The 24,245-nt window shown below is 41.3% G+C and overlaps 1 protein-coding gene across 3 annotated transcripts in view; it reads left to right on the top strand.

Annotated features, from left to right (window-relative positions):
• Positions 1–734: 734 nt before the first annotated feature.
• The window catches only part of ACAP2 (ArfGAP with coiled-coil, ankyrin repeat and PH domains 2), a 66,857-nt gene continuing 43,346 nt past the window's right edge, over positions 735–24,245 (top strand). For all 3 annotated transcript variants that reach the window (XM_065640104.1, XM_065640105.1, XM_065640106.1), the window contains exons 1-4: positions 735–972; positions 18,372–18,429; positions 21,031–21,150; positions 22,442–22,495. In XM_065640104.1, the coding sequence (XP_065496176.1) occupies positions 920–972; positions 18,372–18,429; positions 21,031–21,150; positions 22,442–22,495 (285 nt within the window). In that variant the 5' untranslated portion in view covers positions 735–919. The remainder of the gene's footprint in view (positions 973–18,371; positions 18,430–21,030; positions 21,151–22,441; positions 22,496–24,245) is intronic.

A 24,245-nucleotide genomic window follows, 5' to 3' on the forward strand; every position in this document is an offset into this window, starting at 1 on the left:
GCACCCTCAGCAGCCGCCACGGGAGCGGGGCCTGCGGGAGCTGCCGCCCCAGCGCTCCCCGGCCGGCTGCTCCCGACCGGGCCTCACCTGCTCAGGTGGGCGCCGGTTGTACCCGCGCGTGTCGGATCCCCGAGAGAGCAGTTCCCCCGCTAATTAATGGGTTTAATTTAACAAAGGCGGAGCCGAGGAGAGCCTGGCGAGCTCCGAAGGAGCCCGGAAGACGCGACACGACCTGCCAAAGCGACCCCTGCCGCCGCGCCCCGCCCCCGGAAACGTTCATCCGCTGCGAGCGACGGGAGAATCAGCCTATCACAGAGTTGGAGCGGCCCCCTCAATGCTTATGAGCGCTGGGATTGGTCTTGCGGGTAGCCGTGGCAATGTCGCTTGCCAATTGGTGGGAGGCCAACGGCTTTTTCCCGTTGGTTTACGAGGCTGTCACTCTTTAGGACACCCGAAGCCGAAGTACCCCCTGCGGCACCTGGCGGTTGGCTGCCTCACCGGAGTGGCCCACTCATTGGGCGGTCTTTCTGTTATGCCCTCCCCTCTCGCCTTGTGATTGGCCGGAGCGCTTCCTTGCTGCTGCGACTGGATGGGCCGCCTGCCCTTCCCCGGCCCTACGCCGATTTGGGGGAAGCCCCACCTGCACCGGCGTCGCGTTGGTTGTTTCTGCTGCGGGCTGTCGGCTATTGGCTAGCCGAGCTGTCAGTTGCGGCCGGGCGCGGGAGGCGGGTAGAGGGGCTGCTCGGCGCGGCGTTCCCGCAGCAGCCGCCTCGCTACCAGGCCCCGCCGCCCCTCCATGAGCGCCGCCCCCGCCTAGCCCCGCCCGGCGGCCGGTCTCCGGCCTCGGCTCGCCTCGGGCTCGCCCCGCCAGCAGCAGCAGCAGCAGCGGCGGCAGCGGCGCGCCCCGCGGCAGGAGAGGATGAAGGTGACCGTGGACTTCGAGGAGTGCCTGAAGGACTCGCCGCGCTTCAGGTGCCGCCAGGAAAGGGCCAGGCCGGGGCGGTGCGGGGGGGACAGGCCGCGGGGGAGCGGCAGCGTGTTGGGGGCCGCGCAGGGGGTGGGAAGCGGGGCTGGGTGTCCGCAGGGTGACAGGCCGCGCAGCCGGGCCGGGGCTGTGGGGGCCCCGGGGGGTGACAGGCTGCGGGCCCTGAGGAGAACGGCGGGCCGGGGCTGTTGTGGGGCGTGGTTACGTGGGACGGGTGGGGGACAGAGTTTGGGGAGCGCAGGGGGTGACTGCGAGGGCCGTGTGTGAGAAGGGGCCGTTGTGGGGCTCTGCTGGGCTGTGGGGGGCTCTGGCGAGGAGGGGCTGGGCGAAGCGGGGTTCACGGGACGGGGCCGGTCTGTGCGGTCCATCGGCCGGCGGGCAGTGCGCGGGGTCCGGGCTCATGCGGGGGCAGCGCGGCGCGGTGAGCACCGCTGGGTCACCCGCCTCCCAGCAGACGCGGGGAGCGGCTGGTGCAGGCAGCGCTCGGCAGCCACAGCAGTGCCTGCTCGGCCTCCAGAAGGTGAACTCCCGGTGGTAACATCTCCGGTTCTTCAGAGTCGTGTTTACACTTCAGCTCCTTCTGTGTCCTGCCTGTATTTGCTGCATGCGTCCATACTCAGTCTGCTCACTATTGGGGTGCCAGTACTAAACCAAGCTCCATATAATCTTACTTCCCGTTGTCAGACCAAGGCTCATTTGTTTTTCCACACTCGAGCGACCACACTCGAGCGACCGCTCGTCTGTCATTGCTGTAGGCTTACTTCTGCTTATGTCGAGCAACTTTCCCCTTTATCTTTCCCTATACTTTAATCCATTTTATATATGTTTTTTGTACCCTTGTATCTACTCAACATAATTCTGCTTCTCTGTTGTATTTATGGTCTGTGCATGTAGACCCACTTTCCACACCTGCGATCACCCTGCTAGCTGATGGAGAGGCAAACAGCTCCGTGACCTGATGTGATGTGTCACTGCTCTGCCTCTCCTGTCCTATGCTGAGACCATGTTTGAAGTGTCTGTGGCTCTGTGGTTGGCACAGGCTGGGTGAGCTCTGGTTGTTGAGGGGAACAGTCCTGTTCTTCCTCTGGTCTCTGGCTGTGTGTTCACACCTCTTCTTCATGTCAGCTTTAGCACTTGCGTGGTTCTAGGATGTGGAGGAAGTTGGAAAAGAAGGTTTGAATGGCTCACCCCGGCAGAAGTTGGAGTTCCTGTTCTTCCCTCCTTTGCTCCTGTCTCAGCCGCCAGCTTGTCCCTGGCTGCTTCTGCCACACGTTTTTCGGGTTACTGTGACTTGTATTGTTGGATCCTTCTATGAGCTAGCTGCCCTGGCGGAGGAGAGTGGATGGTTTTCGGCTCAGTTAGTGAGTTGAGTCAGCATTGCAAGGGGTGTGAAATCTACTAAAGCTTATGAGGAAGAGGAAACTTCACTGCCAGAAGCAAGTCTCGAGGAAGGCAGTGGGGAGTGACACCTCCTCCATTGGCTTAGCTGTTCCACAAAACTTTGCGCCGAGTTGGGCATGCGTCTGGCATATGTACTTTCTGGCATAGCTATGTTTTATGTGGGTCCAGCCTATTTGGTGACAATGCGGTTAGATTGGCTTAACTTAACCATAAAACTATACCATGAAATACAATTTTGGTGTGTGTTTGGTTTTGTGTGTTGTGTTTGGTTTTCTTTGGTTTTGTTTTTTAATTAATGTTTCCTGCTGAAGTATAGAATAGAATCATAGAATAGTTTGAGTTGGAAGGGACCTTCAAAGGTCAGCTAGTCAACCCCCCCTGCAATGAATACACTTGAGAAAGCAAGAAATTGTGGCTAAAATTTGTGAGCAAAAGTGTGTTGCTCTCTCTTCAAGTTAAGACATACTAGTTCATTTGAACTCACTTTGTATCATTCTCCTTTTGCCCATATTGATTCCTTTCCTCCAAGGAGAAAAACTGTGGAAAACCCTTTGTCAGGGTCTTTTAGTATGTGGTGGTCTTTCTGATGGTTTCTGATACTACTACCTTTGAAGAAATTGAAGAAAACTTTATGTTGTAATCGTTTGATGCTACCAAAATATCCTCCTAACCTTTAACTGATGATAGGAAGTGGTTAAAATTGTGAAGCAAAAATCCTGTAGTATATCCGAAACAAGTTCTTATCTTTCATTTTTAGTCATTAGCATTTGCTGTTATAAATTGGGTCATTCTTAGCGTTCATATGAATTACCTGAACGAAATGCTAGTGCAGTGGTTTTATGAAGGGCTGGTAGAGATGCTGGTGTAGAGCAAAGTCATTACAAGTCCTACCGTTCTTGCAGGGAGCAGTGTAGACATAAAGCACCTTCCTATGCCATGTTCCTTATCTTATAGCAAAGCAGAGCTGCAGTTTTCTCCTGATCTTGCTGAGCAGGTGGGTGTAGTCTGTCCTTCCCATCAGTGCACCTGTTGGAGCAGTTAAACAAACCTGTTGGGAGGCATATAGTGTATAGAAATGTCATAGTTTACTTCTTATAGTCATGGGGAGAACTGGGAGGACATGGGTGAATCAGAGTTCATGAATCACCAAACCCCTGTTTTCACAGGGAGCTCTTTAAATCTTTTAAAACATGCTACTATATATACCTTCAGACACATGGCTTTCTTGCTTGTCTGCTTCTCAGAAGTTCATGTTGATCTCTTTTGGCTTTGAGATGTAATTGGGAATCTCATAGTTACCCAAGTCAAAGAAATAAAGGTTTGCTTGCTTAAAACACATATGAAGGGAGCATGGACTGTCGCTTTTGAGTTGCTGATATGTGATTAGATAATAATGGCTACAAAGATATACTTCAGAAGTATGGTGGGTTATTTCATAGTAAGACAAGCCGTCCCCCCTCCCCCAGTAGATAAATAAATATTTGAATTATAAAACTTGAAGCATATCATCTGATATGCCGTACCAGATCAGTTTGGGCTTGGAATCTTGAGATTTAGAAGCTGATTTTCAAAAGGGTAATGGAAAAGGCTATGAACTCAGGCAGATTTTTGCAGATTTGCAATCATGTTTTTTTAAACCTACTTTGAAAATAATCTCCCTGAAATCGCATGCTTTTCTTTCATGACTCCGTCTCTTAAAGCCTAGATGGACCAAAGATCTAGCAAGGAAATGCAGCTGCATTTCTCTTACAGCATGTCGATGACTTCCCATCAAATGAAGAAGTTGCCTGGGGAGGGACCTTGAAGAAGTTCTTAAGTAGTAACAACGGAGCTGTGCTGGCAAGTTCTAGGTATATAATCAGGAATTTCTGGAGTGGTTTTCTGATATGCAAATAGTATTATGAAATAATACTTTCTCCTTATCTTTAAACAATGAGAATTTCAGTTTCAGAATTTAATGGAACAGGCTTTTATATTGATGTTTCATTTTCTTTTTTATCTTGCAACTAAAGCACATTTTCTCTTAATGAGTGAGAGATGCACTGTAGCAGCCACATGGGTCACTCTGAACCTAAATTTGTAGAAAGGAGAAGCAAGTTTAAGTGATGTGGAAATATATCTGCTGTAAGTAACAGTCAGCAATCTTGATAAACAACAAATAATAGAAAAAGCAAAGTTCTGTTGCTTGCAATGTGTGCAATTGTAAGAAGTCTAGAAAAAAACTCCAGTCTGTTCCAATCTTTAAAAAAAAAAAAAATTAAAAAGCTATGTATTTTTGAGATCAGTTCTTTGTCCTTATCTGTTGCTGTTGCTGAAGTTAAAATTTTTTTTTTATTCAATTTTGTATTCACCTCCTGAGACCCCAGCTGCAGAACAGATGATGGATGAATGAGACAGATGAAAGATAATAAATGAAACTTTTGCCAGTTACTGTTCTTAGTAAAAGTATATAATGGGTAGTTTCTGGGTAGAACTGGTGGTTATAGTGTATTCCCTTCGAGCGGACTTGTCTGAGGAGTCTTCCGTGTAGACTGAGCTGAAACTTTGCTGTGTGCAGCAGGGGGCCAGAGCTGGCCTGGGGAGCCAGAGCTGGCCTGGCTTCTGCTGGCCGTTCCCTCCTGTGGGTGTTTGGTTTCTTCTCCTGTGGCTTTGACCCTGGTCTATCTAAACGGGCCCAGCCGAGGTGCACTCATGCTTGTGTAGGGGATGCAGGCTGAATAGGGAACTCATGACATTTCATGGCTTTCTAGATTTATGGATTTTTTTCCCTCTTTTTCAGTACTGCGTAACAAAAGTTTAGTCACTAAGCATCTGTTTCCCAGGTAACAGGAAGTGTTTTGTCGCTTGAAAATATGGGTAATATGAGAAAGTGACTAATTTAACCAGTTGGGAATAGGTCCTGTTCAGCAGTCATAGAAATTAGCCTATGTGCCTAACCCATATACTTGGGTCTGTTTATTACTTTCGGAAGAAACCGTAGAAATTGGAGCATCAGTGACCTCATCCCTCTGTGTGTGACTGCCCGTGTGTCCAGTGCTGCAAGGCAGCCGAGCCCTGACCTGCGATGCAGCAACTAAACCCATTTCGTTCAGCCTGGGCTTAGTCTGTGTGTCATTTTAGTACCCTTGAAATCACTGAGGCTGCTCATGGGTAAACTCAGCCACTTTTAAGGTGTTAAGGGGTTTGTGACCAAGAACTGTCTGTATACAAAATCTGTTAGCTTTGCTTAGAGTTAGCCCTGCTGTAGTAGGAGGGATTTCCAAAGAAATGTTTGGTCTGAGCTTTCTGCCCTTGGTGTTTGGGACTGAAAAGCAAGTTTGTAACTTACTTGGCAAGGCAGGGTGGAAAGTATTGCAGAAGAACAGAAGAAGATACTGTAAGTCAAAAGAGAAAGCTGCCAAACATTTGTTGTAAGTTTGCGTTTACCATTCTTCATACTTAGGTGGTTGTGTTTATAATTTCCAGTATGTGATTGCAGAACAGCAATTTTCATGGCTGAAGTGTAGAGTTGTGGAGGACAATCTTAGCGGGACGATGGCAAGTTACACGTGTACAGCATCTCAGTCTGTACTGCTAGGGGTCTGATGGAAGTAGTTAAGCTGAGTGCTTCTAGATTTCTAATTTCTTGGTTTTGTGGATATTGCAGTGAACATGCTGTTCTACTCAGTCTGTAATCAATGGTTTATTTATTTTTACATCTGTGACTGCATCTTTCAAATGTACCTTAACAAAATAATTGACCAAAGGAAAGGGGAATGTATTGGAAGATAGGACCCAGTGTTAGAGCATTTTCTTCTAGGGTAATCATATTAAAGAATTTTTATTGAAGATCCCTCTGAAATACGTTTCATCAAAATATCTCACACTGAAATCTTTTAAAGCCTTCTCAAATTTAATAGTAGGTTGTTACAATCCTTCCTAATGGAGATTAATCTTGATTAGATTAGTGCACCTAAATTGTTTTAATTTAAAAAAAAAAAAGTTGGCTGTCATAATTATGTCTTACAGAGATTAATGGTGATTCTGACTCTTTGTTTGATTATGATTTATGTTAAGTTACAGCATACTGAAAAATCTTAACTGTATTTCAAATTGCTGATAGGAACTTAAAATGTTAATTTCCTTGGGTTTGGTCTTTTAAAGTTTTTATCTGAGAATGTTTGAACTACACCACCCCTTAGAAGGGAGCTTACAGTGGAAGTAGTAACAAAATCTGCTACCTATCATAATGTTGCTGTAGCACAGCAGCAGATCGATTGCTGAAGAACTGATATTAATGAAGCCTGTGCAACTGACCTTTAATGAGTACTTGCAGGATTAGATGGACAGGTTATTTATGCATGTGTCTGTGCACAATGTAACTAATAATACAAGCTCTTACAGTCATTCAGGTTTTAAATATAGATTTGAAGAGGTTTGGTTCTTTAGCCTTGAGTGTCTCATTTATGTTGGCTAAGCACATCTCATGTAATTACAATAAGAAATAAAGTTATGGAGATGATAGCTTTATATTTTTTACGGGGGAGGAATATCAATATTAAAATCTCCAGAAAGCACAGTTAGTTAATAGAGTATTCATTAGGAAGGTGGCAACTAGAAAAATAGAAATCCTGTCTATCTTGGGCTCAGTGGGCCTGGAAAGCTTTGTTTTTTCCTGTACACATCTGTGAAATCACTGGCCACTAAACAGCAAATGTGCTTATTTAGCTATATTAGCAGTGTCCTGTGATCTTTTTTTCAGGTTTAGCTTCTTGACAACCTTGTACTCAGACCTGTGTTATTTAGAGTCAGCGTTTTTTCTGTTCTTTCTTTGTGCGGTAAACAATATTGCTTAAGTCATTGGTGAATTGTTACTATAGTAAAAAAGATCCCAAGCAAACTCCATCCTGATAAACTGCTTTGGGAGAAAAAGGAAAAGAAAATATCTGATTTTCATTGATGATTACATAAACCTTCCTACTGAAATTATGGTTTACAGAGTCAAGAACCCTTTGCTGCGGTCTTGATGCAGGCCTGTCTGGCTAAATCAATTAGTTTAGTATTTCAAGGAGATGCAAATGGAGAAGTGTCATGAAGGAGTAAAAACAAACAAACAAAACACACAAACAAACAACAAAAAATGAAAATGAAACAAAAAAACCCCACCAAACCAAAAAAAACCCCTGTGGTTACTTAATGTTATGTCTTGCAGTGCCTTATGTTTACGTGGACAGGAAAGATAAGAATAAATTCTGACTAATTTTCTTTTTTCCTTGTACATGCAGAATTCAGTTTAAAAACCCATATAGAGGTTTAAACTGTGTAAATGTGTTTGTGATCTTTCTGAGCAGACACTATGCTGTTTGTTCGGAGACTCAGATATCCCCGTGAATTTAGGTAATAACTTAGGTGGTTTGCTTTTTGATAGTGGCAGATTTGTAACCAAAATAAGGGCAAAAGAAGCTGTCTGCAATGGAAGACCATTATGAGGAAATACAGATTAAGATGTGGAATGTAACATTATTTTAATATCTGCAGGAGTTTTCCATACTTCTCTATATGACAATATAAAGCCTGGTTTTGTTGCCACTCTTTCATATGACTAAATGATTAGATCAAGAATGTGGCAAATAGTAGATATTGTTATTATGATCAGAAACTAAACAATTTTAAGTAGTTCAGTGAAGGCTAAAACATTGTTTTGTCTTCCTGATGATCTCTTCAAGAGGAGTCCTTGCATATTTGGCAGAATAATTACTTTATAGTTAACATGTACATTGTGAATATTAAAAGCAGCCAGGTCTCTGACCTGGGATAAATCAGTTGTTCTGTTTTGATGCACTGTAAGTAACTTACACCTGTGTAGAAGAAAAATCTAATTTATTGGATGATGTCCTGTATACATTTTCAAACTGACAAGACACGAGGATAGACTAGGAAAATAATTTGCTGCAAAACAGTCCTTTCAAGTGTTTTATGAATGAGAGGAGGTTTTGAACAGAGAAAATGCCTGTCAGATGGTTGGCAAAGTTGCTCGTGGCATGAATCTTTCTGTGAATCAGGCTTTCCATTTGATATTCTGTTTTCTGTTTGAAATTCTAAGGCTCTACAGTGTGCAGGCGTGGTGCTCTTGAATAATTTTTAGAGTTCAGATGTCAATAATAATGGGGATTTAAATAGTTCTATTGTGGTTTTGCATGAGAGAGTGAGTCTAACAGTAGTCAGTGCACATGCACAAATTCCCTTTTTTCTTTTCATGAATTTATGATATGCCTTCAGTTACAGTCGTTAAAGGAAGACATCTGCTGGCAGTTTTGTATGAATAAATACAAGGCAGAGCTAGTGATCAGTTTGCTCGATGCGATTTTGAGGTTTCTAAGCTTCGAAAATGTATTTTTGTATTCTAAGCTGGATATAATATGAAGAGAAATTGGAGAAGCTGTAGGTAGTGAAATGTGTTCCATCTGACAAAAAGAAAAGAAAGTTATGTGGAAGAGAATTCCAGATTTCTATCTTTCTGGGTACCAGATGTTACTTTAAGTAGGAACACATGGATATCAAACACACTCAACGTTTCTGTGCATTTTAAATATCCTAGTCTTCAATTATTTCTGATGCTGTAATTATTTTTAAAAAGATGTATAACTTTTGTAATGCTATAGGTCATGTAGCAGGTTTTTGTGTAGTGATTAAAGTGGTGTTCTGTGATCGCAGTGTACGTGGAGTTCAGTCCCTTGGCCCAGGCATTATTACATGTGGCATTATTACAATATCATTGGCTTTATGTAACATGCTGTTGCTAATATACTTTAGGCTTTTTTCTAAGCCAGATTTTAGGCTTAGGCTTCTTCAAATCTTAGTGAAGATTAGGAGTTGTATCCCAGGTGCCTCTTGATTTGTTTCAGCCATATGTGTCAGGAAATGTGTTTCTCTTCTATCGTTTCCGAAGGTGATGTAGGTGACATACTTGGATAGTCTATGTGTAGATGTCAGTATTTGATCAGGCACACTACAAGAACAGAAGAAAAGTATTGGCTTTGCTGGTCAGGGTTGCTATTGAGGATAAAAACTGTTTAAGATGACTGAGGAATCTCTCCTTCATTGAGGATACGACTTCTGGCTGAATTTCTGTGTTGCTAAATTGGAGTCTGTTTAAAAACTACATGCGTGTGAACATCTCTTTACAGGTTTCTTTTCAAGAAGAATGTCCAATATGGGGAGTAAGATTTTAAAATTACTCTTAAGTTCCTGGAGTTCGTTCTTCTTTCAAGTGTTTGATTTTGAAGAATACATATACCTGTTTATTTCATCCTACTTGATTTATCCCAAAAGTAATGATGAAAAATGACAAGAGGAAGCATTATATGTGCCTACTATTTCAAAATATCTACTTTATTGTAGTTATTGATCTTGCAAGATTTTGTTTGAAAATATTGGTGTTTAATTTGAGATAAGAAACCTTTAGTGTGTAATTAAATGTGAGCTTCTGTTTGGTTGAGAAATAGCTTACCTGCAATTAGTATTGATAGACGAATGAAAGCCCAGGGTCTTTAAAATCTCCTTATGGCTAAAAGTAGTGGGAGAAAAGATACTGAATGTACCCAAAGAATATCTAAACCTTTTCCAGGGCTGTGGATGTACCATATGCATTTTGTGTTTTTTATTTTGTAATATTCAAAATGCTTATTTTTTAATAGATCGCTCATTATCATTTGTGAGGGATGAAAAGGAAAGGAGACTGGCATTTTCAAATGTGAAAACAGTAAATTTGAGGAAGACACCAGTACACTGTATTTCTGTTTTCCACTCTTAATGCCTGTGTACTCTGCTGTCTTGAGATTGGATTTATTTGACTGGCTTCTTTGGTGCAAAGGCATAAAGAACAAAGGCTGTTTCTTTGCAGTATGAGGGGAAAAATAAAACTAATAATTTACATGTAAAATACAGTTATAGTATCTGAGTGCGAGATACATGTATGTGTGTGTGCTGAATAGCTAAACAGATAATTCAAGTTCAGAATTTGTCTGTTGCAATGAAGCTGCAACCTCACCTCTGACTGTCAAATAAGGCATTCTGATTTTGTGAAAGTGTATTGCCAAAATATTCAGATTCTGAAATGGACAAAAATGGTAAATACTTGCTGAGGAGTCTGTCTTGATAGTAAATCTGAAACTTTTTTCTGGTTTCAGTAAAGAAGACCCATCTGATATAACTAGAATTCTAGACAGCTAATGGTCCTTAGCTCTTCTGAAACATGGTGAGCACTTGTTAGAAAGGTTTTGCCATCTTACGGTGGTTTGGACACAACAGTACTTTTCTAACTGTAATAGATATAAGTTAGAAACCAAGGAAATTATGAAAAGGGACAGAAATTGCCTTATTTTTCGGAAATCAAAGCAAACACAAGACTCATATTGTGATTATATGATATCTGTAAAGAATTTTCTTTGATTAATTACAGAGTACTCTGTTCCCCAGTTGCCGCTACTTTGTAGGAGGTTTTCTGAACAGGTGTTTAATTCTTGCTGTATCAGTTCTGAACATATTGATACTGAAAATCCTGTACTGGGGGGATCTGGTGATATTTACTCTGTTCTTCAGGCACTGCCACGCTGTCTTCTCTATTGGCTGCATTTGAGGTACATAAGGGGTGTCTTTCCAAATCGGGGATTAATTTCTTCATTCTTCCTCAGATTGTTATTACTTATAGCTTTTAAAAGAAAAGTTGACATGACTCCTTAGCATCTGACTAGGAACTCCAGATCTTGAAGCTAATTTAGATGGAGGGATGTCCTGTCTTGTATCCTTTGCAGTTGGTTGCTCATGGTTATATTTATGGTTCTACTTCCTGGCTTTATGACACATTTGAGTTTTCAAATGTTGAAGTCTTTCATTCCTTCTGCTGCTTCTGTGTTCAAGCTCCTGGGCAGTTGCTGAATTTAAAAAGATTAAAGCAGCCCTGTGATGTTTGCAAGTCTTCAGCAATGAGTTTCTTGAGCTTGTCTCTGCTGCCCTTTTTTTTGTTGCATCATCTTGATACTATAGTCCTACAGAATTATCTGATAGTAAGGACTCCTAAAAAGTTTGACTCATTCTTGAGTTGTGCAGGATAGGTATTGCAATGTGTTGCATTCTTATCCAAGTTTACACTTAGCAATGTAATCAACTTCTTGTCTGTGAAGCTTTCATGGTCACCATTGTGTCCCGATCTTGTTAACAGCTGTCCCATAATGAACGAAATGTTTAAGTTGAAAGATGAAGAAAATCCTGCTTATCAGAATTCTTTGTGGAAGAAAAGAGCTGCTCATTTCCTATTTAGGTTTACTAACTGTCAAGCTCTCCTGGGCTAAAAAAAAGCTTAGGGAAAAAATATTAGGCAAAACTATTGGGAAAGGAACACTGTTGGACATTGCTGGCAACTTACTGCAAAAGAGGAGTGAGAGAGAAAGCTCGAGAATTCAGTCCCAGCAGGTAGCACAGATGTCCTTACAGACTGTGTATGATGCATTAAATGCTGCTGCAAGTTCAGTGGTAATCAGTTTGACTTTCAGCCATGTATCTTGAGTGCAAAAGAACTTGTTCCTTTTTGAAGACTGATTTGTTTCTCATGTTCATTATCTTTTGAGCCATGTCTTGCAGTAAAGAACGAATCAAGTGAAGCATGCATCTTAAAGGGATTTGTCCTGTTTCTTTGCTGCTTACGTCAAAGACCAGATGAATTACTGAGGTTGAAATAAACTTGGTAGATGAGGAAGACCTTAAAAACTGGTACCTATGAGCAGGTCGGTTTTTGTTTTTTTAATGATTAAGTGAATTCTATAAATACTCTTGCCTTTTTTCATGTGCTTATTTTATAAGAGGGAAAGTCTGACCTGTGAGGAATAGATGAATGGTTCTTCTGATATTGAAGACTTTTTATTCTTGTTTCTTCTCTACATATTGCTTGCTCTGGGCGTGAGAGAACTTGGTTTATTCATCAACATGATAATCTTCAGTTCAGGAAGTTCATTTCCGTATTTCAATCCACCACGTTCATACAAAATCCCAAGGATTTTGGGGTGGAGGTGAAGAGAATGTCACACTTCTGATTCAGAGTCCTACTGTTCAGGTTGTGTGGCTTTCCCAAGCTATTGATAAAATGTTTTGTGGCAGTGACTGAAGAATGAATAATGTGAAGGGTACAAGCATGGCTGAGGAAGTTCGTCTTGGCATGTCAGGGAGCATTCATCATCTGTTCCTCAGCATGGAGGGGCTCTATGCCAGCAGGGAAAAATCTCTGCAGTGCCAAACCAGGACTTCAATGGGCTCTGTGACAGGCTGCAACAGCGTTCTTGCTTCAAACCATATTCATGGTTATGACACATCTCATAAGTTATAAAACTCTTTTTGTATGTATCTGTGCTGTTATCTGAGGTTATTAGGCCACGTCGTTCAGTATATGACCTCTTTGTCTCTCAATATGTCACGTTTCTTTTTTAATCTGTGGTTGTTTGATGCCATTGTACATGTACCAAATGTATTCTTTGTTAGCTTGTTGGTTAAGATGCCTCTAGATACCTTTTTTATTTAACTATAGAAGAAAGAAATCAAATGAAGTACACGGTGATTGGAAGGAGCAGTTGATATGCTGGAGGGCAGATCTGCCATTCAGAAGGGCTTCAGCAAGGTGGAGTAAAGCACTGGTAGAAACCTCCTGAAGTTTAACCCAGACAGATGTGAAGACTTCTGAAAAAAACAGCCCCATGCAGCTGTGCTGGCAGATGGGGACCTTTGGGGACCTTTGCATCCTGGTGAACAGCAAATGGGCCATCGGTCATGTGCAGCAGTGAAAACTGGCAGTGTAGTGGGCTGCATTAGCAAGAGTGTAGCTGGCAAGTTGAGGGAAAAGATTATTATCCTGTATTTAGCAGTCATGAGGCTAAGTCTGGAGTGCTGTGACCAATTTGGGGCCCTCCCAGTACAAGACAGATGTTACCAAAATGAAGTATGTGCAGCTAAAGGCAATTGGAATGGAGTATGTGGAGTTCAAGGAGAGAACAAGGACAGTGGCCTTCTTCAGGCTAAGGGGCTCGTGGATCTAATTGATGTCTTCAGTTCCTCAGTAGGAGGCTACAGAGTTCAGGTAATAGGTGTAAGTGTGGGGTTTTGGTTTTAGGTGCACAGTAGTAAGAGGTTAGGGTTAGGGTTGCAGCAACACAGATGACGTGCACTGAGGGTTTAGTATGGACGGGTTGCCCAGAAAGGCTGTGTTACTTTCATCCCCCATTTTCATATGAAGCGGAGAGGATCAGAAGTATCGGTTATAAAGTAATTACAACTTGTTTTGGGTAGAACAGCATCATCAAATGATTCCCTTTTTAGTCTTTTTGCCACAGCAGTGTTATGTTACAGCTTCTTGTAGGTGAAATGTGTGGTGATTCTTCAGGTTTTTGTAGTAGAGGGGACAGACAGGGTATGGAGGTTTGAAGCGTTTCTCCAGTAGAACTGTTTACTTCTTTGTGATGGTATTGCTATTTTGTCTCTTCTGTGACCTTCACTATGGTTTTCTATTTAGAGGACCTTGCTGTCAACATTGTATTTCTCTGTACCATGGTATTCCTTGTGGTAGTGTGTGTGTTCCCCCGGCCTGATTTTACCCTCAGCAGTTCGCCTGTGGCTGTTTCTAAACCAACTTGCGAGCAGTTCCTCAGAATCTGAAGTGTGTTACCAAGGTGCAACTGCTGTTGAGGTGTGTGTGAATGTGTGTGTGTGTATATATATATCTATTAGGCCAATTAGGTGAGCAAGTATAGTGTCCTGTGTGGTATACCTGGGGTTCAATTTGTCTTTGCATCATAATTACAGCTTGTAGTCCATCCTGTGATTAACATCTACTGGGCTTTTTTCTTCTCTGTCACCTGATGGGCTCTGTTGGAGAGGAGACATTTCTGTAAATCAACAGGTTCATATCCTTATCTTGCCCTTCTGAACCACATCCTATTTCCAGTTTTTCACATTTAGTGGCATTTTTTTTTCAAGTTGTCTTTAAGGTATTTTGAAGTTATCTTGCTTTGAAGTATCTCATATCATTATAAGAAACTTATTTACTCCTATTTCCCTCTGTCACTGAGGCTGCTGAATGCAGTTGCTGTCAGGTGTGGTCCGTAAGCAACTCCACTGCTGATTTTGTTTGTCTGATAATTGGCATCAAAAGGATTAGAAGTCACTATCTTGCTGATCTTTTAATCTGAATCTGGGCAGCATTTTCCCACAAGCTATGGGGAAAATACTTTATTAATGGGCTTTTATTATTTGGAATATTTTTTTAATATAAGGACATGTAAATTCTACAATTAACAATAATTAGTTGTCAATTATCCACAGCACCTTTGACTTCTCTAATTTGTTGTTTGTCAGCATCTAATTCATAATGACTACTGATTCCAGCCTCCTCGCTTTCAGGAATGCAGTCTAAAAATCCAAGCTATAACATGACAATGAGTGAAAGACCAAAGGCAGGATGTGGCTTCAATGGCAGTTAGATACCGTTTGAAGAATATCTGGCTTTAAAAACATTGACCATTGCTGCCTTTTACACTGTAAGAGTAACCAGGCCATGCAGACACCTGGCTGTGGCCGCCGTGTGCTTGGCATTACCGTCAGCACTGTGTAGTGGTTTAGTCCAGACTATTTCCTTAGCATATGCCTGCAGCTCATGGCCTAGGAGTGACAGATTCCCTTTCAAGAGGAGAGTTTAGCTGTCATCTTTGGTTCCTGGGATTCTTGGAAGCACCTTAACCTGGAAGCACGTTTTTCACTGGTCACTTAAGGTGAGCTCTGTGATGGACACCAGGTAGTTCAGCTTTCCTTTGTCATATGCCGGGCTGGGTAGCTGGTGACATTATCCTCCTATTAAAAGGCCACTAAGTCAGTCCTTGAGTTTTCTTCCATCATCTCCTATATTCCTTCTGCATTGCAACTGTGGCCGTGCAGGGAGCTGTATCTAGCAAACCGAACTGTGTTTTAGGAGGGGGGTGGAGAAGAGGAGGAACAGCAGAGGAGAGAAACATTCCTGAGAGTCCTCATTACGCAGCATGAAGAGTAGGGGAGACTGCTCATTTATAAAACTTGTCCTCCACCCTTAAGCAGCTGTTCTGGTTTTGTGTGTTGCCATGTAGTGTTTGAATGTCTCGTGAAGCCACAGATGTTTGATTCGTATACTGAGTCAGATTTGATCCTTTTTCCTAGTGCCAGAGCCTTCTGGTGCAGATTGCCTTGACGCAAACCCTGCTCCCAGTTCCCACTGCACTAAGGAGCAACATTTTTAGTCCTTGTCAGGTCTGGCACTTGGTCCTCGGTTACTTTTTGATCACTTCCTGTGTTTATAGCTGGAGATTAAGTCTTGGCTGTGGACATGAGATTTACTCAGAATTGTTACAATTTTCTGTGAATATTAAGTAATTCCTGATGCAGATGTTTTAGAGAGAGAAATGTACCTTTGTGTTCTGTGGCTTCAAAAAGTATTAAGAGAAACAAGGATAGTATTAACATAGCACAGCGCAGATAAGCTGTTCTTAATGTGTTTCCTAGCCCAGTATGAAAAACAATTTTTGTGACTAGATGGATACCTTCATGTTAATACATTATTAGACACGTGTATCTGTATTCTGATAGTCTGAGGGCATCCTCTCCTTTCTTGTGCTTGTAATCCAGTGTTGGTCTGATACCGTGAACATGTTTGCATGAAAATAATTTTTTGATGATGGAAACAGTGAAAGTAGCTAGTTCTATGCAAAGAAACAAGGAGTTGAAATGAGGTTTGGCTGGAACCCAACAGCCATTTGATCTATATCCAGCTGTTGGGCCCAGATGTGCCTTCCCTCTCCTGGGGTGGTGGGAAATGGCCCCGAGAACCAGCTGGTGCTTCAGGGCCTGTGGTCACTCACAGCTCATCTGCCGTCAGTCGGGTGCTGTGTGTCTCCCGTCTCCCATGGTATCTCTTTCTGCTTTGCTTTATGCTTCTTTCTTGACCTGCCCCCTATCTTTTCAGTCTTTTGATGTTTTGTTGTTACTTTGCTTTCAGTTGAGCTTATTCTCTCTTAAAATTCTCTGCCTCCGGAATACAGCTTTAATTACTGAGCAGATGCGTTGTCTTTGTTCTGCGTGCTCTAACTGCCTTTATCTCTCATTCTTCATCTTGAAACTTAGGCTTTTTAGCTCATTAAATCCTGTGGAGCTAGGACTCTTTGCTAGTGAAAGACACTAAAAAAAAGGTTCTTATCAGATCTTGCTGCAGTTCTGTAAACAAGCTACTTAATCATGCTTTTATGTTAAGAAACAAATAAAAATTGGTTGCACCGTGATTATAAACAAATACCAAGTTGTAGTCTAGATATCAAGATACTTTTCCTTCCTTTCTGTGTCTATTTTTTGTGTGTGTGTTTTTATTTGGGGTTTTGTTTGTTTTTAGTTCTCTCTGAAACAAGATTTAACTCGAGAGACTTAAATGAAAGTTAATAATTTATGGAAGAAAATAAAGAAAGTAAAAGAACTTGATGTTGCCTGAAATGCTTCATGGTCTGAAGCTAGAGAAGAGGCAGAAGCTGAAATGTAATTGTGCAGGAATGTGCTTAGATATAAAACTTAGGATGTAACTGTGGGAATGCATTTAGATACAAAAACTGGAGTGCAACTATGTGTTAGTGAAATCCACAAAATCTGGGAATGTCATGCTCAGCGTTTGAGAACTGCAGGCAATTGGTGGTGCTTTTCAGAACTATTCTTGTAGAAACTGCCTTTCCAGAGTTTGGAGCCTGATCCAGTCTTTCTTTGTGTTTTTGTTCTTGGCTTGAACTCACGTGAACTAAACAGAATTAGCAAGGGACAGTAAAGCTGTGGTTGTGTGACCTCTCTCCTCAGTGGTAAAGCCGGCTCAAGAAATTCCTGCTCCAAATCGTATTTCCCTGCCTATCTCACTTTTTCCAGGAAGAGTGTTTTGCAGGAGTGAAATGTGAAATCTATTGGATCCAATTTTCCAAAAAAGCATTACAGGACACTTCCTATTAGTTCTGTTTTTCCCAGGACGGTCTGCTACTGGTGAGCGGTGTGGCTCTGTGAGCAGTCCTGCTGGAATGACTGGAGGAATGAGGTGCCCTGTGCCGGGAGCAGGGGATGGGAATACAGCTGTTCCTCCCGACCATGGTGTCATGTGAAATCCTGGCCTCGCTGAGCGGATTTGTGCCGTGTAGCACTGGTTGCCAGAAATCGGTACATTCAAGCTCTCAGGGCAATAGTCTTAAACAGCAATGTTCATGAACTCTCTGAACAAAGTGTCATCCTTTCTTAGTCTGCTGTTTTTTAAGGTAGCAATAGGCAAGGAAAGAGGTGTCAAAGGAAACACCAGCTTTCTACCCTAAAATGTATGCTTCAGAAACGTGTTATGAAAGCAACTTTTACTGCCATGTAAAATTTGACTGGCCTGAAAAGGTGGAACCAGTCCAGACTGGAGGCAAAGGATATGAACAAGTGTGCCATCTGAACTTACTGCTAAGTCGGTTGACTCGTGGCAAATGCAATATTTTTCATAATCCCATTGCAGTGTGGTTCATTAAATAGCTGTGGCTTTGCTGGTTTGAGTCACAAGAGTCACCAGAAAGAATTACTGATGAAATTTTGTTTCAGACTTTCGGTTTCTTTCCTTTGTTGTTACCTTCAAACATGCAGACTATTGGCTATACGACAATAGAGGAAACCTATTTCAACGGGACAAACATTAAGATGAATAAAATTTCCTTTCAAATATTCATTACTAAGCTATATATTTTATCAGTATTTGTCTGGTGATAAAGTTTTTCCTCTTCTTGCTGTAATTCTTGCAGTTTTCTAAAATCTGTGCTGGTTTGTAGTTGAAATTTAAGTGAAACTGTGATGGCAATAAATGGGTTACATTAATGTGTCACTGCCCCTTCTCACCAGTCCCAGAGTGTTTTTATAAAGTGTTACAGGAAAACATTTTTTAACCATGCAGGGCAGCTTTAGAAGAAGTAGAAGGAGATGTGACAGAACTGGAACTGAAACTTGACAAGGTAAGCTTTTATTCAGCAGTGCCTGTTCTGGAAAATATAAAAAGATGCATTTAGGTTTTGTTTCAGAGTTTGCAGCTGGGAAGTGGCCGAGCAAACGGGTCTGGGTCAAGTGCACAGCGGGGCCCCAGGGGCCCGGCCTGAGCAGCAGCGTCCGTGTGAACTGGGCTGATTTCCCCAGCTGGGGGTTCGGGTTGTGCAAGACCCTCCTGCCCCTCTGGCCCCTCACCCTCATGTGACCAGCCCCGCAGTGGGAGCCACATGCGAACTCATTCAGCTTTCATGTGATTTGCAAGTTAGGGGTTGGCTATCCCTGCACTGAGAGCTTGTCTTTTATGACAGCTGCGTACTGTGAGCACATCTGGATACTCAGTTTGCAGTGATTTTTAAAGTCAATGCTTTCTGTCTTGGGTAGTCTGTGGCACAGTCGCAGCAGGGTAGGGGTGTGTGTGTATATATATGTATACGCTTCCTTCTGGAGGACTTAAATACTGTAAAATTCATCTTGCTTTTGTTATGCTTTGTGCATGTGTATAGAAGGTTTTATGTAGCATCTTTTCTGTGCCCTACGATCCATTTATTGGTTTCCTAGCCAGTTGTGTTTGGAGGCTTTTGTTATTTCTCTGATAGTATTTTGAGGGTGCCTTATTTTACATCTGTAGAAAGTCTCCTTTCCTTAGCTTTTTATGCTAAACGTTCAAAATTACTTTTTGTCTGCATTTTAATGTGGTGAGCAGATGTCATTTGTTCACCTTCTTAGCTACTTTTTGAATACAAACCTTTGTTCCTGCAGCTGTGAGCTGGCTGCAGAAAGAGAAAGACGGATAAAGTCAGTGTTAAGTCTGAAGACTTTTTGTTATTTCTTGTAATAATATTTCTAGCTTTTGCCATTAATAGTGTAACCATTTGCTCTTTCAAAATAAATTTATGATACTTAATTTTGATTCGGTCTGAATTTTGGTGAGACTACTGGCTGTAGGGGTGGTGAATCTGTTTTGGTAGTTTAAACCATATAATTATTTAAAGGATATGCAAAATCTATCTTAGAAGTTTGTGTTTTCCACCAGTCGAAAACAGTCATTTTTGGGGACTTTGCAGATTCCTAAGGCACATCATTCAGGGCCCTGCCCCCCAGGCTCTTGCAGGTGGCTAGTGCCAAATATACCATTCTGTCATGTAAAAACTGTAACTGCAGCATTATGCTTTGCCCTGAGGCAGTATACTAGTACTCTTTAAAACAAAACCACTCAAACCCACTTGCTCCCCTGACAAGAAAGCAAGTATACTAGGGAAGTATTTAAGCAGTTTAATTCTAATGTGCAGTGTAAGTCATCTAGTATAATGCTGAAGTTGAAAACCAAGCTTTTTGTGTGAGCGGAAGTAACTGTGGCCTGAGGGTAACGATGTGTCTAGACCTGGCTGGCAACTTTTTTTGCTCAGTTATTCATATTGAACTTAGTTTTATAGTCCCACAATTGTGACTTCGAGCTATGTTATCTGCATTTTTTCCCCTCTGGAAGAAAGGACACTGGCTGCAGGGTTGTGAACTATAACCAAAAGTGAAGGAACTAAAAAAGCATCATGTTGGTAGTGATTTTTTTTTTTTTCTGTCCATTGTTCAAACAACCTGATCATTCATCAGAATGAGGGACATGATGCTCAGATTTGTTTTTTTCCTAAGAGGATATCAGCCAACATAAAAATTACTGGGCAAATAAGGCAGGAAGGTCACTTGGGTGGTTTCTTGCCCCGACATAGGAAGAAGTACTTCTGTGTTGTTCTAAATGAAAATGTATCTGACGTCCTTGAAAAATCCTTCAGAGAAGAAGATTCCATCTTCTGATTTTAGTTTCAGTTTGGTTTAGGGTGCGGAACTCAATTATAATTTGTGTTCTCTCAAGCGAGCATCTTGATGATCGCACTAATCATTGTCTTTCATTAATGGCCCCGTGCAGAAATGGTTCAAAAACTGGGAAAATATCCATCACGAGACAGTGATGGCCTTCAATCAGACTGCAGTGCATGAGAGCTGAGGTGCTGAGCGAGGCAGGGAGCAGTAGGGGTGGAAACCCATCAGAGAGCCTGGTCAGCCTTATGAGGGAAAAAATGATGGATTTCACTTTCTGAGATATAGCCATCTCTCTTCAGTTGTGTTTGTGGAGACAGCCTTTTGCTTTCCTGTGGCTGCACTGTGAGTGTCGCAAGACGAAACAACAGGTATGGGTTTCTTTTGGGTTTTTTTTTTTGGCCTGGAAACCACAAAATGCTTATTTGCTTGGATTCTAACCAGGTATGTTTTAGTTGCAGCACTTTTTGCCCTCATATGGCCCTCTCTCTGGAAATATGTACAAAACCTCAGTTAAAAAAATAAAAAGTAGTAACCTTCTCAATGGCATATCAGTTGACCTAGAGTAGTATTTTTATACCTATCACTATACGATAGAAAGCTTTTCATAGAACATGGGGCTCTAAATTTTGAAATTAACTTTGGAAATTTTTGTTTCTTAGACTTAAATAAGCTCAGTGTGTTTCATGTTTATATGATGGTGAAAAAAAACCCCTAAAAAACTGTTCACTTTGTCTTTTTTTTTTTTGTCTTTTTAGCTGGTGAAGCTTTGTATTGCAATGATTGATACTGGGAAAGCATTCTGTACAGCCAACAAGCAGTTCATGAATGGAATTAGAGACCTTGCACAATATTCCTGTAAAGATGCATTGGTTGAGGTAAGTTCTTTAAGAGGTGAAAATGGAAGGAGAAAAGTATAACTTAAAAAGCATCAAATATAACAGTTGGCAACAGAAGTGTAGTTGAAGTTCACACTATTATTCGCGTTGTCTTTAGAGTGAGCTTTTTCGACTGTATGGCACTGCAAGTGTCTGTGCTGTTTAGTTTCAGCTTTAACCTTTCCAAATTCCAGAAAATACCTATTAGGTTAGGAATAGTCATCTTGGGATGTGTAGAGAAAGTCAGGCTGAATCTGTGAACAACTGCCTTGTTTACTTTGCTAAATGAAGGGCTTCTAGTCATGAGATCCTAAGATCGTTCTCTAAAATCCCTGAATTGATCTGTTGGCTCCTGGAACTGGCACTCTCTAATACATAGCAATTTAATTTTTTAAATGCACAGAGCCCACTTTAACGTATAACCTCAGACTGATGTTAGACTAATTTGGAACACCTAATATTTCCTGTGTATGTTAAATTTGAAGTCAGGTATGAAATTATGCAATATGCAGCTATAATAATGTGCACATCTCTGTATGTGTATATCATGTATTTTTAATGCATGTTGTATAATAGAGCATCAATTGCATGTATGTGTCTTCACACACCAGTTGAAATGGATAATGCCTGTGGACTTCGGTATAGTCCTCGTGTGCCTTTGTGCCTTTGAATCTGTTGTTGTCTAGAAATGTACTTGCTAAAAAGGCAGCGCGATGACTAACTAGTAAAATGGACATTAATTGATTCCAAGAAGGTTTCTGTTACACTTGTGTAAGCAATAAACAGTTACCCATATATGCTAGGGGTTGTTGTTATCTATGTTTGAGACATTGGTTCTACAGATTGGTGTTGCTAAGTGTATCAGCTGTGAGGTGGTAGTTCCTACAATAAATGTACGTGTACCGATGATTACAACATGTTAGCTGTTTTTTTGGAGTTAGAATGTTAAACATTAATAAATATTATGCAGTGTAATACTAAATATTGTAAATTAATGTTATATTATGTGAACTTCCCCTAATTTGGTCAACTTAATTTCAATTTTTCCTGCTTTTACTTCAATTTGGTCCTTTATATATAGGTAGACAGCAGTAACATTTTGTTGCTTGTAGCTTTAATGGATTTATTTGATACTACTTCTGCGTTGTCCTTCTAACATAATGGTTTTAGTTTAATAATCATGCTAGGGAAAATAATTTCCCAAGTTCTTTTCAGTAAAGCTATAAACCTCTGAAACATTGCTTTAATGCTGTATATTTGATGGGGCTTAAACCACTTTTTTTTTCTTTAGACCAGCTTGACAAAGTTCTCTGACACCTTACAGGAAATGATCAATTATCACAATGTGAGTATTTCTAGCAGAAACATGACACTGATGGCTTATCTCCAGTTATATTTGCTAAGAGTTATGCTGAAGCTTTTCTTGTTGATAGTATTTGAAAGGTCATGGTTTTAAGTGGCATTAAATACCTCTTGGTTTAGACTTGTGAATATTTTATTTATATCTTGTTAATGACCTATTTATAAATATCCCCTCTTCTGAAGATTTTTCTCACTCTTTTTTTTTTTGTTTGGAATTTGTAAGCTTTGCTAAAACCCAGTGCTTTAAGACAGTAAGTACTGGATTGTTTAATCTTTTAAAATCAAACTAATGGGCAGCAGTGACAAACTATTAGCATTTTTCTTTGCTGGACAGAAATAATGATTACTTTTTCCATAATTTCTGAATATTTTTTCCCTCATCCTTTATAATGCACAAAATGGAGCACCTCTAATTTCTGTGCAGTTTTCTTTTTGGAAGTATGACAGATTTAGACAAGTGTAGAGAAAAGAGAAAATGCTAGGACTGGAGAATGATAGTGATTTTTAGCATGTCAGACTTCATCAGTTTTACCTGGATTGAAAACTGATTTTTTTTTTCCTCTTCTGAAGAGTTTAGTCTTGTATCCTGACAGCCAAAGGGGTGTGTTTGTTCTTTATTTTCTTCTTCCCTTGGCCCTTCCTGCTTTTCTTTAATTTTCCAGCAAATTGCAGGAAAGCAACTGAAGCATCTCCAAAGTGCTGAAAATATGCAGGGCACTTGCAGTTTGGTTTTTTTTTTTAATACCACTAGGAGTTTAAAATCTAATGGAATACACAGAATGCCATTCAAACAGCGTCGTCTGAAATTAAGTTTGTTAGCCTTAACTTAGCTTCCTAAAACTGTCTTATTAGGCATTTTTCTGAAAATACGTGTTTTTGGGAGGGAAACGGAGGGCAGCAGGTTGATGCTATTGAGTTGGTTTTCCTTTCCATTATATGCAGTGTACACAGCTATACCGACAGTGATACTGTGAGGGCAGAGGGAAGCTGGTGCAAAGGTGTGGAGCGGCAGCTGTGGGAGAAAGTGTTACTTTCATGTCCCTGATTTCTGTAGGTTAGATTGTGCACATGAATCCAGTTGGCTGTCCCTGTGTTACACTCTTCATCACAGTTCTTGCTGCTGGTTACCCTCTTAACCATGGCTTTGCTGTATGGCGTGCTCTTCTTGACACATCTGACCTAAGTACTGTATTTCTGCTGCTGTTATTGTTCTACATGATTGTGGCTTGCGGTGCTTTGGGCAGTTAGAAGGTAGAAAGCAAAGAACAAGCCGTATTAAAAAAAGATTTCTTTGCTGATCTAAATAGGACCACTGAGTTCCGTCCTGCTTTTTATCCTTCTGCTTCCTTGCTGTGCTCAAGCACAGTGAGTACGATAGTGGCTTTTACCAAAAGGCACAAACGTAAGAAGTAAGGCATGTTATGGGGTCCTGATGTAGAGCTTTGCCAGACGTGCTGCGGTCCTGTGTTGCGTTTTGTGAATCTGCTTAGTTCAGCAGGACTCAGTAGCTCAATGTCAGCTCTGCTGTTGACCAAGTTGGCAGGAGAGCCACCGTGAGTCGGAAGAAGCCAGAGGAAGAAAGAGAAGAGAACAGGGATTCTCCAGAGGAAGGAGGGAAAGGACAGGAGATGGTCCTACTGAGATCTGGATGACTGTCAGTTTTCTTATGTGAAGCCTTGCTACAAAAAGGGCTAGGAACCAGATTAATGCAGCACCTTCACTGGTTCAGCAGT

This window comes from Caloenas nicobarica, chromosome 8 (genome assembly GCF_036013445.1).
Source record: "Caloenas nicobarica isolate bCalNic1 chromosome 8, bCalNic1.hap1, whole genome shotgun sequence".
In the NCBI taxonomy this organism is placed as follows: Eukaryota; Metazoa; Chordata; class Aves; order Columbiformes; family Columbidae; genus Caloenas; species Caloenas nicobarica.